The following is a 19952-nucleotide window of genomic DNA, read 5'->3' on the forward strand; positions in this document are numbered from 1 at the left end:
TCTCAATCACAGGAAACAAACTGAGGGTTGCTAGAGGGGAGGAGTGAGGAGAATGGGGCAACTGGGTGATGGACATTAAGGAGGACACATGATGTAATAAGACTGGGTATTATTAAGACTGATGATTGCTGACCTCTACCTCTGAAACTAATAATAAATTATATGTTAATTAACTGAACTTAAATTTTTAAAAAAGCCTGCTGCTATTAGGCTTTTCAAACTTACCAAAACTACTTACCAAAAATAATAAGAATATAAGTTTTTTTAAAAAAGCAAACCATAACAATGAACTATAAAAGTGGAGTGTGTGTGTGTGTGTGTGTGTGTGTGTGTGTAAGAGATGGTGCTATGACAGGACTGGGAAGCCACCTGACTGCTTTTCATAATGTCACACATATGTATATAGGGGTGATACATAATGGGTAAGAAAAAAAAAAACCCCAACTTCTGACCTGGTATTTTATTTGTGACACATGAATCATTACAAGAAGCAGCAAAGATTAGTAACAAGAAATTTCAACACTGAATAAAAAAATCCTTCATTAACTGTTAATGTTGCTATTGGTGGATACTGCTTGCTAACTTAAAGAACTGCCCTTTATTTCTTGCTAAGCACTTCTTTTCAGATTCCTATCCAGTGAGGCTGGTCAATAAAAAAGAAGTGAAATTACAAAACAACTTGGCAAACTAAAGTCCAATTTCAATACACATAATTAACACTTTAATGTAACTCTTACTGTGTATCCTTCAAGTCTAATTCAGCCACTGCAGTGGCAAAAGGAACAAGTTTATCATGGTGCAGCAGCAGTCGTACAAGGGGCAAAACAGCATCATTTTTATCTCGACAAATTTCACCCAAAATGTAAGCAGCTGAGGCAGATATCGGCTAGAATACAGAAAGGCAGAAAACAAGCACAAAAATCAAGCAAACATGACTACATGTTCAATCACTAGCCTGTGTAAGTAGTTCAAGCATATTTATTCACTACTACTGTTGTACAGAATAATATTTAACTTTTTAAAACTTTTCTCAGAGATGAAATTTCAAGCACGTACTGGAATCACAGTACTATGGTTCAGATAAATTAAATATCTATATATTGACTACTTTAATAAAACTTGATACTCTGAAATCTTTTCCACATTACTTACAGAATTAATTTTAGCCATTTCCTATTAAATCATACCCTTAAGATTTTTAAAGTACCTGAACATCTGGCGATTTTAGCAGCAAAGTTTTCAAAGGACCATAGTACTCCGAAGGAAGCACATAGTCTTCCGTATAACATATATTTAATCGAAGAGACCCCAGATCATCGGTTTTAGATGACTTGTTTCCATTGTCTCTTGGTTGTAGCAAGTACCTAAAGTAAAAATACAATCAACTTCATGAGATGAGGTAAATAAACAGCTAAGCTATAAAAGAAAACCAGACCAAAAAAGTCAACTTAGTATTTAAGGTTAGGACACTTTGTAAGGAGCCAACTATCAATCTTCAGAGGCTTAACATCTGCTGTATATCAAACTAGAAAGCTATAAATAGATTTTTATCTGGGAAACAAAATGTACAGGTCATACAAAAATTAAGATCTCAAAGGGGTTGAATGAGAGTTTAATTTGCTTGCAGATTTAGGCAAAGGTAATAAAAAATGAAAGATTTAAAATCCAGTGTATAATCAAAAATAACATCTCACTAACTAAATTTAAGAAACATACATTTAGCTGAAATAGATAAGACATATCACAAGATGGCATAAGTGATCTTGTTTTAAAGTAGATCTTATATATATAAAAATCTGAACTTATTTTTTAAAAAGTTAGTGATTGAAGGTTTATAAATAGATTTTTATACTATTAAAGGAGAAACAGTGTAACTACACTGAAAATATTTTTATTTGCAGAAATCAGATTTACATGAGTGTTTTTTTAGGTAAGTAGAAGGCAAAAAATATGTATGTACAAATAAAGACAGCTTTAAAATTTTCCAAGGAAAATGTTTAGAAATCAAGAGGCGTTTGTAGGACCAAAATCAGAAATCTAATAGTTATTTTTAAAGACTTTTTATCTTGGAAATTTAATAACACATACAAAAGTAAAAAGGACAGTGTATCTATTGAACCCCCACGCACCTATCACCTAGCTTTAGTAATCATCAATTCAAGGCTATTGTTTCAGCCATACCTCTCCTCACTCCTCCCATCCCATTCCTGCATTATTTTAAAGCAATTTCCAGGCATCTTATAATTTCATCTATAAATATTTCAATATATATAACTATAACTACATACAACTTTTAAAAATCATCATTATCCAGTCCGTGTTCAAACTCTCCCAAACTTTATCATGAATACTTTTCTACAGTTTGTTCAATATGTATCCAAGGTCTACATATTGTAACTTGTTGATACTTAAGTTTCTTTTAACCTATAGATTCCCTCTACCCCGTAAGAAATCAGGTAGTTAGAATAGAATTTTCCACATTTGGGATTATGATAAATCTATCTCTATCTCCATAACGTCACGTAACATGTTCTTTGTCCTCTCTGTACTTCCTGTATATTGGCAGTTAGATCTAGAGGCTTGGTTAGATTCAGATTTGATATGCGGGCAAGAACATTTCGCTGATAGTGTTGTGTAGTTCCACAAAGAGGCACTAATGTCTGTTTCTCTTTTTGTGATATTAGCAGACACTGATGAGCACCGCCTACAGTCATTAACAGTTACAGATTATAAAACGATAGTTTTATTTTTTTAAGATTTTATTTATTTATTTTTGTCAGAGAGAGCGAGCACAAGCAGGGGGAGCGGCAGGCAGATGGAAAAGCAGGCTCTTCGCTGAGCGAGGAGCCCAATGTGGGACTTGATTCCAGGACCCTGAGATCATGACCTGAGCCGAAAGCAGACAGTCAACTGACTGAGTCACCCAGGTGTCCCAAAATCATAGTTTTAGAATTCTATCATTCCTCCTTTACTTACTGCCTGGAATACTTTTTACAAAGTAGTGTCATTAGTTTTGATATTTACTTTTGGTATTTATCACCTATGGCCTCTCCATTACACTAACTTGTTTAAAAACAGAAGGTAGGGAGGATTTAATAGAATATTTATTAGTTTTGAGAAAGATACAATTAAAGAAGAAATTATATAGAAATTATATCACTATCTACGAAAGAGGAATCTCTATCTTGAAACACCAGCCTTCAGAATTTCTATTCTCTGATTTGAGAAATAATGTTTTAAAGATTTACCTGAGGAAAAAAATTGCATTATAAGCCTATTAGCAAAGGTGACCCAGAAGTACCTCTAAGGAAAAGTCTAGCTGGCTGATCACCAAACATCCTGAAAAGGACATTACTTTAGTCAAGTTCCACAATCTAGTATATGTTTTGCAGGCTTACAAATTCAGATACCGAGTTTTATCTAAAAGTAAACCTGAACTGCAATGACTGAGCATAGAGACTGGTATATTTAAAGTAGAAAGCCAATTTCTAAGTTTATGAAAAGAAATACAACAGCCAAGCAGTAAAAATACCTGCACTTTTTTTGTGACCAATACATTTTATTATGCAAGCAAATGTTCACTCACAAAAATAGGGTGAAGAGTGGTTATATTAATAATGAATACCCTCAACTCACCACCTCCCCCATGCACTTACCACTCGGCTTCAACAATTATCACTGTTTCCCAGGGTGCTTCATCTATATTTGTCACTGCAACTAATACACTTTTTTTTTAACCTGTTAATACAACCTTTTAATCTATTTGATTAATACATTTTTTACCTACTGGTAAGCTATTTGGAAAGCTATATTATAGAGGGACTATGGTGAGTACAGAGATACAACACAGAGATTGAGGCAGTCTTAAGAATTCTCAGCTAAGACAAGGAAATAGTAATGCTTCTAGAGCAGAATCTCCTTCCCCCTCGATTGTATTAAATGGGTAGTACCTACCCATGTTTGCCTCTTTGGGATCCTTTCGTATTGTTCTAATAGTCTCCTTCCGTTTTAACTAGTGTTTTCCATATATGGTAGGATAGAAATACTTGTATTATAGTTAGAAATTGGTTCTGCCTCCCTAAGATTGCACTTACCCATCTTAAATCTTAACCAATGTCCCCGTATTCTAGTCAGATTTACAGATTGTTTTGGCTTGTTCTATAGGAATTTTGCTCAGAAGGCAACTTTAATTCCCTTATCACCAAATTACTGGAGGAAGGAGTATGCCTTGCCTCTCTGTTACTTTCATAAAACTACAATATAGCAGCAAAACAGATCTATAATCCTCACATGGCATGTTCTGTGCAGAGGGGTTAGGGCAATGTTATGCCAGTTACTAATTTTTATATATGCACTCCTTTAGAATGCCCAGGAACCCCAGAAGGGCTCACTCCTGGGATCATGACCCTGCCTCATTTTTTAAGCTTGTTTCCTCGGGTTTCTTTGGAAGAGAAATCCTTCTGGGGACAGTATCTCATCTGTGTCTACTTGAAAAAACATAAAATTTCAAAATACCTCAAGTCACCACCTCCCCTCATGCCCCTTTAATTTTTTTTAACAGTATTTTATAAAGCAAGGGGCCACTCAAATCTTTGATTTCAGCTTAAAACAGAGAATATTTCTGAGGTTTTTTAAAAAACATTTTTTATTTATTTGAGAACGAGAGCACATGTGCACGAGTGGGGGGAAGGGCAAAGGGATGGGAGAGAGAGAGAAAGAATCTTAAGCAGACTCTACCCTGAGCACAGAATCTGACATGGGGCTCAACCTCATGACCCTGAGATCATGACCTGAGCCAAAATCAAGAGTTGGACCCTGAAATGACTGAGCCACCCAGGCACCCCAAATATTTCTGAGTTTTAAACATACTCAAAAATATTTATGGGGCAGCTGGGTGGCTCATTTGGTTAAGTGTCTCCCTTCAGCTCAGGCTATGATCCCAGGGTCCTGGGATCGAGCCCTTCATTGGGCTCCCTGCTCAGGGGGGAGTCTGCTTCTCTCTCTGTCCCTTTCCCTGACTTGTGCTCTCACTGTCTCTCTCAAATAAGTAAACAAAATCTTTAAAAAATATATTTATGCCAATGTACAATTTATTATAATAACTGGTTAAGAGCATAAACTTTGGAGTCAGAATATTTGGTCCAAATCTCAGCTGTGTGACCTTGGGCAAACTGCTCAATCTCTCTGAGCTTGTTTCCTTACATTATTACTCTAAATAAGGGGTAATAATAGTATCTAATTGATTTAATTCTTACAACAACTCTAAGGAGGTTATATAAGTAAAGCACTTACAATGGCGCCTGGTACACAGTAAACACTGTGCAGTTGTTATTTATATAAGGTTTATATATAACTGTTACCACTTAAATATATAAATAAACTATAGATAAATGTACTTATTAACATAACTATATAAATGCGATATGTTATTTTATAACATTGTTTAAAAAGGCTCTATTTAGGGGCGCCTGGGTAGCGCAGTCGTTAAGCGTCTGCCTTCGGCTCAGGGCGTGATCCCGGCGTTCCGGGATCGAGTCCCAACATCGGGCTCCTCCGCTGGGAGCCTGCTTCTTCCTCTCCCACTCCCCCTGCTGTGTTCCCTCTCTCGCTGGCTGTCTCTCTGTCGCATAAATAAATAAAATCTTAAAAAAAAAAAAAGGCTCTATTTAAACCTTGAAGGATCCCTTGTGGACTAAGTAATCTTATATGAATCAGAGGTAAAGAGAAAACCCTCAAGATTTGTTAAATGAGGATACATGGCCATGCGTAAGGTTCGAAGGATGCAAAAAAAAAAAATCAAATATATTTTCTTCACTTTTTGAGTAAAGCATTTCAGTTTGAAGAGTAAGAAAAAGGAAATAAAGAGGAATTACTAACTGAAAGTGGAATTCAGTTGCTCTACATGTATTTTTTTATTCACAATTGGAGAGGCGTAAAAGTAATCCTGATGCTTTCAAGATTCAGCCATTTTGACAGCGCAGCACCTTAATAGAAAAAAAACCTAGCATTTGAAAATTTTTAACCATAAGGTCTGTATAATTGAAATTAAGGCAGGCAAGTAAAAACTACAATTATTTGTTCATAAAGCTGAAAACAAGCATAATGAAGTAATGTTCAGAAGCTGGAAAGTAACTGTTCAGAGGTAGTTCTACTAACACTTGAATGCTGTTTCTGGTTCCATAAAGATAAGCATTATCAATGGATTTTTACTTAAGATAGGAGATTATAGATAGGTGGAAAAATTAGCAAACCAGACAACCAATTCATTTCAAGTAAAACATTAATCTAGTTTTAAATATGTATAAAGTGCTTACGTTGAAAAACCCCAACGACTTGTTTCATTTACTACTTGAATCTTATATTCAGCATGAAAATTATAATATGAAAAGATGTTTGTATCTATTGTCTTTTTTTTTTTAAAGACTTTATTTATTTGTCAGAGAGAGAGAGAACAAGCAGGGAGAGCGGCAGGCAGAGGGAGAAGCAGGCCCCACTGTTTCATAAATGAAACAAGCTGCAAGTGAGGAAGGAGAGAGATCACTGAGCAAGGAGCCCAAAGAAGGACTCGATCACAAGACCCTGGGATCATGACCTGAGGCGAAGACAGATGCTTAACCGATCGAGCTACCCAGGCGCCCCTCTATTATCTTTTCTTAATATCCATTTTTACTTGTTGGATCATTTGGGGGGAAACTGTACTAATCCGTACAATCACACAAAGGTTTTGCACACATTAAGACACTGACATTATGGGGACTGGTGAAATGAGATTGAACTAGACTGCTTCTGAGGTTCTCTTTCTAACATCCCAAACAATGGAATACTGGTATGACAACAAAGGATGCAGAAATTCTGTATGTACTGCTCTGGAGGAATGGTGATAACAACAGCAGTCACTGTAATGATGAGAGCATGAGTTATACCCATGGTCACTGCACTTGCAGTTAGTTTCATTTATGAGGATGAATGCATTTATCCTCTAACAACTCTGGGAGGCAGGTACTATTTGTACCGTCCCCATTTTATAGCTAGAGAAAGGCAAAGCCAAGCAGGTGGAGTAACTTGTCCAAGGTCACACCGGTAGTTATGGCAGAGGTTAAGATTTGAACCAAGGCAATTTGGTTACAGAGTCCACACTCTTTACTTATTTATTTACTTATTTCTGTATTTATTTATTTATTTATTTAAAGATTGATTGATTGATTGATTTCTTGGACACAGAGAGACACAGCGAGAGAGGGAACACCAGCAGGGGGAGTGGGAGAGGGAGAAGCAGGCTTCTCACAGAGCAGGGAGCCTGATGTGGGGCTCGATCCCAGGACCCTGGGATCATGACCTGAGCTGAAGGCAGATGCTTAATGACTGAGCCACCCAGACACCCCCGGAGTCCATCCTGTTAACCACTGCCAAGGTTCTACAAATATTTACTAAAGTTCTACTACACTGGTAAGTGAGAAAAGCAAGGTACAGGTCAGGGTACAGTATGTGCCCATTTGTGTAAAGAGGAGAAAAGAAGGCTATATACATATTTGACTACATTCCATGAAATATTTCCAGAAACTCAAAACAGTGACTGCCTCAGAAGAGGGGAAATGATTAGCTGAGCGGCTGGGGCAAGACACAGATTTTTACCGTTTGAACTGTGAACCATGTGAGTATACTACCAATTCAAAAAATCATACAAAATTCTATCATCTATAAGGTTAAAGTTAAAATGAGTTACTATCAACACTAACAAGCTACTCTTAACATCTGACAGAAGTTTCAGAATAAAGAATGTAAGTCATTGCTAAGGAACTGAAAAGCCAAGAAAAGAATGGGGGAAGGACTGGATCATGTTGTAATTTGAGGATAAAATTAAATTGGAACCATTAAAATCTGTTTTTGGGAAGACTATAATAGACAAATACTAACTGGAAATTATGTGAAAAAGGAGAGCAAACTGAAACTCTTCAAATGACAGGATTACATTACTGATAATTATTCTCTTTCTTACTACCAAGATTAGAAAGAATATGCCTGAAATCCTGAAGGTAAAGAAAGCTTTTCACGAGTTTTCATGCAGTTACCATCAATCCCACAAGGGGATGCTAAAGCTCTACAAATGACAAAGGAGCCTAAGACTTTAATTTCTGACTTAAAAAGAAAATGGCATTCAGATTTCTATACTTCCTTGTATCTATGGAAGTGTAAATGAATTAGGAGATGTTTCTATTCCATGCTGTACAAATTTTTAAAAAAGATTTATTTATTTATTTGAGAGAGAGAGACAGAGACAGGGAGAGAGAGAGAGAACAAGCAGGGAGAGGGGGAGATGGAGAAGCAGACTCCATGCTGAGCAGGGAGTCAGAATTTGGGGCTTGATCCCAGGACCCTGGGATCATGACCTGAGCTGAAGGCAGATGCTTAACCGACTGAGCCACCCTGCATGCTGTATAAATTTTAGAATTTATACTTTTGGCTTTAAAATATTTTAAAATAATACTGGCAAAAAAGAAATCTATAGGAATAAACTTAATTTCTGTTTGTTAGCGTTCTTACATCCTGCAAAGGTGGACAAAGTTTTGCCAGATTTGGAGAGCCTGTCTGGAAAAGTCTTACTTAAAATACAAGCCAGGTGGTGCATTTCAGGTTCACTTTGAAGGGTCATGGGAGCCATAACAACTCACTTTTTATTTTGTACCTGTGGCATGCCATACAATTTTAAAGACTTAACAAACTGAGTGCAGAGATTTTCTTTTTCTTTTCTTTTTTAATATTTTATTTATTTCTTTGAGAGAGAGAGAGAGAGAACACGAGCAGCGGGGAGAGGTAGAGAGAGGGGGAGAAGCAGACTCCCCACTGAGCAGGGAGCTCGATGTGGGGCTTGATCCCAGGACCCTGGGATCATGACCTGAGCCAAAGGCAGACACTTAACCAACTGAGTCACCCAGGCACCCCAGGAGATTTTCATTTTAAAATGTATGCTACTTTACAGAAAGTGGAAGAAGACATGAAGCGGGGGTGTGACGCCTCAAATGTTCGCCATTTTTCAAAGTAAGTTTAATCTCCCCCCAAAGGTGTGTAACATTATTGAAATTATACAAAATGCCACCAGAAAAACCAATAAATCTTAGATCTATATTAGTAAGAGGTAAAAATAAAATAAAAATTTTGAGAGTCTAAAAATCCATCTACAACAGAGTTCAAAATGAAGAATGGCTGACGGTCCACTGGAGAGGCAGGCTCTTTTAAAGACAAATGAGATTGATGCCCACAGTAAGAAACATCTAAACACTCAGTTTCAACTGCTCTTCTAGGCACTGAAACTGAGTTCTAAATAGTGGCCCTTAGAGGCAAATGACAAAGGCCTGTTTTTTTATGCTCAGCAGAAACCCAAGTCTAGCATGAGGGCTGCTGGGCAACCTACTGGAAGGGGAAGGATAAGCATGCTTGTAAGTGATCGAGACAGAAAAAAATGATAGTTTCACATCAATTCTGCTAAGGAAAATAACATCAGTTTAATGTATGAATATTACATTTTATCTACCATCAGTTTAATGTCACTGTTAAAGACACGAAAAGGTAAGATGATACTTGTAACCATGATTGAGCCACCAGAGCACCTCAAGAAAGTCATTTATTGAATCAGCTCAACATCTGGACCCTAGACACACACACACATTCACTCATTCATTCATTCATTTATGAATGAGTGGGGGTGGGAGGAGAATCTCAAGCAGACTCCTAGCTGAGCACAGATCCCAATGTGGGGCTTGATGTTACAACTGTGCGATCATGACCAGAACTGAAATCATGAGCCGGACGCTCAACCAACTGAGCCACCCAGGCGTCCTGACCCTAGACATTTAGAAAATAACATCAGGGCCATACATAGTGGAATTCAGTGGGGTGTGATAAAGGAAAATCACTGGTTAGATTCCATGAACAGTTGATTCCTTACCATAAACCCTCTGTTTTCAAACATCCACAGTTTCCATCACCATTAATAAGGCTTCTGTACTGCAGATGCTGATCTGTGACCAAGCATCTTCTCACACGGGCAACTCTTATGTAATGTTTTAAATGATTTTCATGTTCTCCTTAGAGTTAAGATTTCGTTTTTGAACTGAACAATATTCCTAGGTAATTCAGTTCTTATATCTTAGTATTAGAGGTTAAGTCACAAAACCATCAATGTATTTCTATTTCTGAAAAAATAAATTAATAACCAAATCGATTATAGTGACTTCTGGCTTATTCCACCTCAAATTTACAAGACCAGTGCTCTAACCCCTGAGCTATGGAGCCTTCTCCTCCACCTCAAATTTAAAAATACGCTTATAGTAAGCATTTATTTGCATGTACAGTATATTAAAGGGGATGACCTACTGTAGAGTTCACTAGAATTGTATGTCTTCTTACCAGGCTTGATGAGAGGAGTCGTTCCTTAACACATTCACGGGAACCTTTATCTCGCCCAGGAAAATATCTTGGACCAGGTTTCCATTGTTCCACAAGTCGATCCTGAAAATTTAAAACTGGCTTTATATTTTGCAAACAATGTTTAAGAGAACGCACGCCACCAGGTAGCTTCAAATCACTTTGATTGTATTATAGCATTAATTTTACATGCTTAAAAGTAAGAGATGTTAGCATTGTCATATACCTCACTAACTAAACTAAGAAAACAAAATATTGCAGTAGCTTTTATTTATAAGCACAGAATGTAACTACTTTAAATAATCTAAAAAAAAAGCACTTAAGTTTCTTAATTTCAAAGTCTAGGCTTTATTTTAACCCGAAGCAGTAAGAACTAGCATTACTTTGTTGAATTTGAGAAAAGAAACCAACACAAGTCTACAGTTTCTTTCTCAATTAAAGCCAGTTAATATGTAAAGATAGGTGATTTAGAAAAATACATTACCTGATCATTCCAAACATGTGACTAACACACCCTTTAGATGAACACACTGTTAACACCACACCTGTACATGCACTTACAGAACTTTCCCCTCCCAAACAGCATAGAGATATAAGACCTAAATAGCACAAACTTCAAACACATGCACCTGTTGAATTATCTTACAAGACTTCTTACCTCACTGAAATTTCTGTTAGACAGCAGATATGTTAAGAAGAATAAAAGAATTATTTCTAAATTGGCTAATATATAATTACTTTTCTATATATTCTTTGCATCCATTATGCTATGATTCAGAAATTTAAAGAGCAATTAAATTTGTGAAAATTAAAAATAAAATAGGTGAAAATTAGATCATCTTTCGTTTTAAATAAATACACCTTGACTACTTCTGCAAAGAAAACAGATTTTGAAAAGGTAATATGAATTTAAATTAGATGCACGTTCCTCTAAATTTCATCAACCAACTTGCTAAAGAGAAGTCTATTAAGCTTGGTTCACCTATTTTCTTTATAGGATTTTTTCTATTTTGGAGTTAGGACTTTCTTTTGGCACCAAAAAAAGCAATTCTGTAAAACTCCAAGACAAATACCTAATTTCTAGCTTTTCAATGTCCTCCTCTTCTACCTGGAACTGGGACTTTCTTGTGTAACTACTGGATCTGGTTACCTGTGAACAAAATATTTTAGTTTACAAAAAATTTTTAAATATTTTTTTCTTTCATGAACTTAAAAAACTATCATCCTTAAAATGTTCAGTTGTGTTTATTATAAACAGAGGAAAAAACCTAGGTAATAGTTTCCCCCAAAGCTAAAGATAAAAAGGGCTATGGAAGTAGTAGGGAGGTAAGAATAAGGCAGTATAAAAATATCAAAAGCAATCTTGCCTCCATGCCCTCCCTTATCAACTCAATCTACAGCAACATTAGGTTCTCTGACTCACATGTAATCTATTAGTGGCTCAGAGCAAAAGTGTTCTATTTTGGTGAAGATGCACATGCTAAGAACTGTTTGAAGACTTTCCCACATTTCTCAAGATTATCAATTCTAACCTTACACTTCTTTCTCATATTTTTACCAAAAATATCAAGGCCACTGGCAGGGACTTCCTCAGCTACTGTCCACCTGAACATGTCCATTCTCACGTAGGTCTTTCTACTTCATGAGTTTTTTCATTTCTTCCGAACAAGAGAGGAGATGATCCTCCTCTTTTCCAAGGTATTCCACCCTTGCATGACATACAGTAAGCATGCAGTATGCATTCCATCTATTTTAATTACAGCTTTCTTTACCAGCTTTTTCACTTCACTCAAGTCTAAGAAAAATTCTACACTTAAATTACGGTCTTCCTATCTCCTTCCTTTCACAGACAAATATCTCAAAACTGTAATCCATCCTTACAGCCGCCACTTCCTCACGCCCACTCACTACAGTAACTCCGTATAATCTGGTTTCCTCACAGATCATCCTCTCCAAACGCCTCTCTTAGTCACGAAGTCTGATGGAGAGTCCTTAGTTCTCGTCTTCCTTGACCCCTCTATCAGAACAAGTGAGTACAACTATACCTCCTTTTCCAGAAACACTGTTTTGAGTTTACCCAGGCACTAACCAGGCAACCTCCAGCTCTCTGCTTCTTCCTGTGGGGTCTCTTCTTCCTCAGAATCTATAAATATGGGTTTTCTCCACGGTTTTAACTTTAATTTTGCCCTAAGAGCTGCAAAGCGCTGTACCATTCACAAAGTGCTTTCACATCCATTATCTTCTTTGTTCATCAGAACGCTGCTCTGAAGCAGGCAGCGCTAGGTTCATTATCCTCATCTTGAAAATGAGGAAGTTAAAGGACAGAAATTAAGAGATGTGCTCAAAGCTGAATGCCTGGTAAGTGGCAGAACTGAGCTTCCTCACTTTTCTCCTATACTGTATACCTCTATTCCCTTGGCTTTTCTGACTCTCTGCAAGCAAATCTTGAGTCCTTATCTACAGCCATCACCCATCTTAAGTTTCAGTCATGAACTGCCTATTGGAGGCTTTTCATGTCAGACCTCAAGTTCATTATATCCCAAACTGAACCACTTCTCTGCTTTCCTTAACTTTTCCCTTATTCCAGATTTGAAACCATGAGGACATCTGACTCCTCCCTTTGTCTTTTCTTCTATAATCAATTTGTTATCCTGCCCTTTACAGCTTCTTTCTCATCTGTCACTTCCTCTCTTTTTCCATGTCACTCTCTTGGATCAGAACCTGCCCCCCTTCCTTTTTTTTTCTTTTTCTCTTTTTTTTTTACGCCTAAACTGTAAGAGTCTCGATCTCTGTTCTTTCTCAGCCACTGGTCCACAGATCATGGTTAATTCTTCCCAAAATACTGCATTACTCTTACCACTTCCAGGCTCAAAAATATTCAACAGCTACTCTTTAAGCACGTCAGCCAGGTATTCAAGGCCTTTCATAGTTGGTCGTGGTGTAGCTTTTAAGCTTTGTTCCAATTATTCTCTTATAGAACCCTTCCAGTTAAATCACTATTTGCTCCTCTTTGGACATAATTTTCTGCTTTTCCATCTCTTTGTCTCTGCTCAGAATGTTCTTTCTCTCTAGTACTCCTTTTCCCTAACTTAACTCAGCTGGAGAAGACTCATCTGACCTCCCCAGTATCTACTGCATTGTGCTGCTGTGTATGCATGCGTATGTGTGCTTTGTGTGTCTTGCTTTAGCTGAGGACAGAGATTGAATCTTATCTTTATAATCGGCTCAACAAAGGGCTTTTTGAGTGAATGTTTTAAGGCTTCATAGGTACACTTGGATATAGCAAGCAGGTCAGACCTTGCCTGTCAAAGGGCCATCTGCTTGCTCCAAGTTGCCCCATGTTTTCTGCAGGCTAGATGCAATAGCCATTGATAAATGTATAACAGCCAAAGTCCTTGGACAGGAAATGGAAAAGTCTCACATTGATACCTTTTCTTTTGCTTTTCTTTCTCCCTTGCCTCCACCCCCACAAGCCTTCCCCTACGTCAACTTTGGCATTTTCTTCAACCTATGTTTCTTTATTGAAGTACAGTAATCATCTCTAGATGTGCGCTTGCTTGTGTCCACTTTGAATTATCAAGAAAAACACACACACACACAAAAGAGGAAAAAGCACACAATGTAACTTTTTCCCAAATTTTTCCTACATGTTAATCTCACTTGCAACATGTTCTACGGTTAGAACACAGTCTTTTAGGAATCAAAGATCAACTTTTTTCCCTGTAGTTTTCAAATAATATGAAAAAGGATTTCTTTAACAAATGCTCCACAGTAAAGAACTCCAAAGCACTGTATTTTGGGGCAACTTCAAGGTAGCTGAAGATCTCTATGAAAATAAGCATGTGTTGGTAGAGGCAATTAGCTAAAAAGAACTTAATAATAAAGCCTTAATCGTGTAGCACCTTATAGTCTCAAAGCATTCTGACATTTGGGCCTCCTCAAAACTCTGTCAGGTAGGACAGCTAGTGTTTTCTCTTACAAAATTATCCTTTCAAAGATAAACTTAAACCTGGTATTTAGTGATTTATACCACATCAACTGGGACAAGAACTACAACCAAGTGATGTCATACTTACTTTACCAGTTATTTTCAAACAAGAGTTTGGTGGCCACTGCGTGTCAGGTGGCAGGCTGGACAAGGTGGGAGGGTGTGTAGAGGAGGGTGTGATGTTAGGGATGACTAGGAAGTAGGTATGGCCCTAGTCCTTCCTATCCCCAAATCAGTTATAGCTCTGCCTTTATTTGTTTTATATACTGGGCCTCTACCACACTACATCATGGTTCAAATGCCCTTGGAGTAGAAATGCTTAGTTGCATTAGTTGATTAGATGATTACTACGGCTATAGTTCAAAAAAAGAAGTAAACCAGCATTCAATATTAAATATTCAATGTCAACATTTATATAAAATAAAAAGTTACCTCAAAATAAAAGATTTCATTAAACTGCGGATTGCTTGTTTTCTTCTTTACTTTTGTCTTCTTTTGGTCATTCCTGTTCCAATGTGGTAGAGTTTTACCTTGTAGAACTTAATAGTACACAATTATAAAACATGCTATTTCCAACCAGGGAGCCTGACCTCCCTTTAGCTGTTAAGATGACTCAGGGAAAACTATAGTTTTAAATATTACTTGGGAAAAAATTTGAGGTGTCTCTAAAGACTCAAATCAAAGAATACAAGTTTGCATATGCGATATATGACAAGGTTGTATTTTCTCTCTATGGCTACACTAGGTTGACTATCAAGCTTATTTTATATATACAAGCTTATTTTATATCAGAATGGTAAAAAGAAAACAGTGAGATTCAGGGTACCTTTATCTATGCTGAAAAATACTTGAGGAACACGAAAAGCATTCTTAACTAAATTTACTTCTTGGACTTCAGCCACAATATGGCTTTTTAAAAAACTTTTTATTTTGAAATAATAATTAGAGAAGGTTGCAAAGAAATGCACAGGGAAGGCCCATGCCATCTTTCCCTAGCCTCTCCCAATTTTAACATCTTATGTGATGATAGTACACTATCAATATTAATAATGACTATTAAAAACAAATTCATGTGCCAAACAGTTTCCATTTGTATGTTACTAAATGATTACAGTAAAGAATTTGTCTTCAGCTACAGATCATAAACAAAAACAAAAAATAGCTCCACTAGGTTAAACATTTTTAACATACAGAACTAATTCCTCTGACAGCATGAATGTTAAAGGACTGAGTATCTGCTTTCAAATTTAAAACCATCTATAGTAATAACAGTGTAATGTTGTTTAAACACACAGTAAGTACTAGGCATGGTGTTAGATACTTTATATACATATATAAATACATTTTTTAAAGTGACTTATTGATGATTTTCTAAAAAATAAAAATACCTATATTGTATACCTGAAACTAATATAACACTGTATGCTGACTATCCTGGAAATAAGAAAAAATAATATAAATAAAAATAAATAAAAAGGAATACCTAGAGAGCCTGAAGTTGGGGAGAAGGGGTGTGTGTCTGTGTGTGTATGTATGTGTTTGGTATGGAGGGAATAGTTTGCTCTTTGTTTCCTGATTTTAAACCTTCAAGCTGTAGGCAAATTTCAGACTAGTCAGGCTCTGAAAGAAATCATAATGAAGTTATAAAATACAAAATATACAAATTACTATAGGTTTTTCCATAAATCATCATAAATAATTTAAATCAATGATATGGTGCACTTTACCATGTTCTGGTACTTCAGCAGTCTGTCTACAGCTTGGAATTCTCTCTGTAGAGCACAGATGCCATGAGTGGAAAAGGCATATTTAGTTCTGAGCTGCTTTCCAGATAATAATTTGGAAACTGCCTTGTGATTCTGGCCTAGCATTTCTTAAAACAGGATTTTACCTACATAAAATCTAAGACATTTGAAGGCAGGAAGGCCAATGATGAATGAAGAAGGTCGAGTTTATGTTTTAAAGTACATTTTAACTACTATAAAACTAATGCTGCTCCCCACAGTCTAAGAGTCCAGCAGATTTGAAATGGCAACCACCTTCTTTCTATAAAAACAGGACTTAGTTGTTTGCAGTGTATAACAGAACTCACTAAAGATCTTTCTTTCAAAACATTCATTACTTTGTGTCATAAATAGCTATTTAGCATTTATTTAAGAATAATTTAAGAATCTTAATTTTGTAATTCTTTTTTTTTTTTTTTAAAGATTTTACTTATTTACTTGACAGAGAGAGAGACAGCCAGCGAGAGAGGGAACACAAGTGGGAGTGGGAGAGGAAGAAGCAGGCTCACAGCGGAGGATCCCGACGTGGGGCTCGATCCCACAACGCCGGATCACGCCCCGAGCTGAAGGCAGAGGTCCAACCACTGTGCCACCCAGGCACCCCATTAATTTTGTAATTCTTAAGTCACATTTTAAAACTAGAAAATCTAATAATAATTTGCTCTCCTACTCTGAATTCTGAACTCCAGGTTACAAATAGAAGCCAACCACTGATCATTTCAATGTAATGAAGCATCTACTGTCAAAGAAGGAAATTATTTGTTAAGCCCATATACATATTTTGTCTTTAGATCCAGAGATGTTTACATTTCTGGATTAAAATCAGTGTACTTATGGAAAATAAAGGCATGTTTCAAATTGTTTAGAGGTAAAAAAAATTTTTTTATAATAATTCAATAAACATTACCTACCAATGACATGGATAGAGCTAAAAAGTATTATGCTAAGTGAAATAAGTCAGTCAGAGAAAGACAAATACCATATGATTTCAAACAAACAAATGAGCATAGGGGGAAAAAAAGAGACAAATCAAGAAACACTGATTCTCAACTACAGAGAACAAACTGATGGTTACCAGCAGGGAGGTGGGTGGAGGGATGGGGGAAATAGGTGATGGGGATTAAGGAGGGCACTTGTGATGAGCACTGGGTGTTGCATGGAAGGGCTGAATCACTGTATTGTACGCCTGAAACTAATATTACAGTGTATGTTACTAACTGGAATTTAAATAAAAACTTTAAAAAAATAAACATTACCTAGAAGGGCCCACTAGAGAAACTGTTGCATAAGGATCACAGCTTTGTCCATTTATGAGAGGCAACCCATGGCATGCCATGATGCTAAGGAAGAAAAAAAGAAAATTAACATATATTCAAGTTAAACAACATAAAGCATTATTTTTAAATACAAATTAATATATTCAAAGAGTTAAAACTGTTTTCCACAAGTCTGCAGATGTATGCCTATATATCACCTGCCCCAAATACATCTATTTATACTGTGCACTTATTTACTTACACTGTACATCTGAAATAGGACTTAAACTACGCTGCCACAATCAGTGCTGGGACTACCAAATAATACGTAGCACACATCCCCTCACTAAATATCCAGCAAGGTACGTTCTGTGGTTTGATAATATATTAAAACTGCTGTGGCTTCTAAAGAGGAAAAGAATGTGGTGTGAACCTTACAGGAGAAACTACAAACCAAGCTAGATCTATGGCATCACATCCTCTGCTAAAGCATGAATGAGAAACAAGGAAACGACTGTGGTTTCCACTTAAAATCTGATTCATAAATAGAGGGCAAGCCTCCCACAATTCTGTAGCCTTTTATTCTAATTCTCAGTAACAGCTCCTGTATTATTCTGTAGAAAACGTTTCAGAACTTAAAAACTAACGTCTTCTAATCCACTCTACGGGTAAAGTCACTGGTATTTACAGAGGACAAAGAATCTAACTTAATGGTCTGCTCCTCACATTTTCTCACTAAATACTAAGTTCATGAATTTAGCTTAACGTCTAAGGGTCTGCATTTCCTAATGTCTAAGAGAAACTCATGAGAGTTGCTGAAAAGTATTCTTTGTTGAAAGATGTGGGCTATTGAGCAACATCCTTATTTCTCTCTACAACCCACAGACCGTATATGTGGGTGAAGTGCATATGCTGCGCTGCCAAGTAGAGAAAGAAATGATAATATGACTCATTTCTATTAAATTGGGTATCAAAAATCAAATTTTAAAAATTTCTGAAACTAACCAAAGAAAGCACAGGCCAAGATAATAATTCTGGTTATTAATGTTAGGCTTAGGTACAGTCAAATTTTCCAACTACATACTGTTTGAAACTTACAATCCTCAGGCTGAATCTCAAAATGATACCTGGTTTTTATATAGCATTTGTAGTTTACCATGTATTTTCACAAAATGTTTCTAATTCCCACAACTGCCTGTGAGAAAAGACACCTTAAAGAAGAAAATAAGGCCCAAAAAGATTATGTGAGACAGTAACAAAATAAGGCTAACATGGTAATACAACTTGTACAAAGTGGGCCAAGAGCCAACTTCTACTTTCTTAACTGTTTCTAAAGTCCAGTGTCTTTCTACATTCCCTACTACACCTGAATTTATTGTATTACTCTCCTTGTAATACCAAATTTATCTCAGGTAAACACTAATTATAAGAAATCTTAATTATAGAAAGTCACTATGATTTTATGAGGTATTTAAAAAAAAACTGAGAAAAACACAGTTTTTCATGGACTTCTCTAAGAATACTCCACAAGGCAAAAACAATGATGCCCGTAAGCCAGAAGAATCTATCAAAATCATCCCAAGTGTTAATTTTTAAATTAAGATAGTTTTAAAATTGTTTTCTGACGAACTTAATACTACTACACACAAATTATTTTATTTACTACATGTCATGAAATATTTTTCTAATTACCTAGAATACAACTATTCTTCTAATCAGCAAATTAAGCAAATTCATATCATAAACCAAGGATGAGCAGAAAACGTATGCTGAAAATGAGCTTAGTATACTAAATCATCTTACATTGTTTAAATATGACATTTGATATTAATACATTTTCTAGAAACTACAAAGAAAATAAATTTAGTCCAAACATGTTTAAAATACAGAATGACCTGAATTTCTTCCTTAAGGTTTTGTTTTGTTTTTAACCAGAAGTCAGTGTTAATGTCTATGTACAGCCAACATGGAGTAACAGGGAACAGAATTGCCGCCCTGCCTGAAATAACTGAAAAAAACAAAACAAAACAAAACAAAAACTGGCAGTGCAGGACAATGATCTCTGAGGGGAGAAGAAATGAAGTGAGCCCCCAGTTGTCCCAGCTTACTGCTAGAGGTGTCTCTGAGAAGAAGAGGGAGAGTTGTCAGCTGGGAGCTAGAGTTCCCAAGGCAGAACACCAGACAAAAGAAAAGCTACACAGACAGAAACCTCCAAGAGCTATAAGAATCCCCCGGAGTCATTAGCTCAGTGTTGATAAACATACACAGGTGAGGAGAAGAAGTAAACCAGCTTCTTTTCTGAGGCTAGAGAAAGAATCATTTGAAAAGAGCAGAGGGCCTGGGGGTTCCTGCGGTCCTGGGATCAAGCCCTGCAATGGGCTCCCTGCTTAGCAGGGAGTCTGCTTCTCTTTCTCCCTCTGCCCCTCTCCCCACACTCATGCTCTCTTTCGCTTGCTCTCTCTCTCTCAAATAAATAACATCTTAAAAAAAAAAAAGCAGAGG

General features: G+C 36.5%; 1 protein-coding gene across 3 annotated transcripts in view; it reads right to left on the bottom strand.

Moving 5' to 3' along the window:
* RASA2 (RAS p21 protein activator 2) overlaps positions 1-19952 on the bottom strand; it is a 109331-nt gene that overhangs the window by 35542 nt on the left and 53837 nt on the right. For all 3 annotated transcript variants that reach the window (XM_034661896.1, XM_034661895.1, XM_034661894.1), the window contains exons 6-11: positions 17451-17534; positions 14843-14915; positions 11496-11572; positions 10405-10506; positions 1208-1364; positions 738-886 (exon numbers count right to left, since the gene is read on the bottom strand). In XM_034661896.1, coding sequence (XP_034517787.1) covers positions 738-886; positions 1208-1364; positions 10405-10506; positions 11496-11572; positions 14843-14915; positions 17451-17534 — 642 coding nt within the window. The remainder of the gene's footprint in view (positions 1-737; positions 887-1207; positions 1365-10404; positions 10507-11495; positions 11573-14842; positions 14916-17450; positions 17535-19952) is intronic.

Source organism: Ailuropoda melanoleuca, chromosome 6, assembly GCF_002007445.2.
Source record: "Ailuropoda melanoleuca isolate Jingjing chromosome 6, ASM200744v2, whole genome shotgun sequence".
In the NCBI taxonomy this organism is placed as follows: Eukaryota; Metazoa; Chordata; class Mammalia; order Carnivora; family Ursidae; genus Ailuropoda; species Ailuropoda melanoleuca.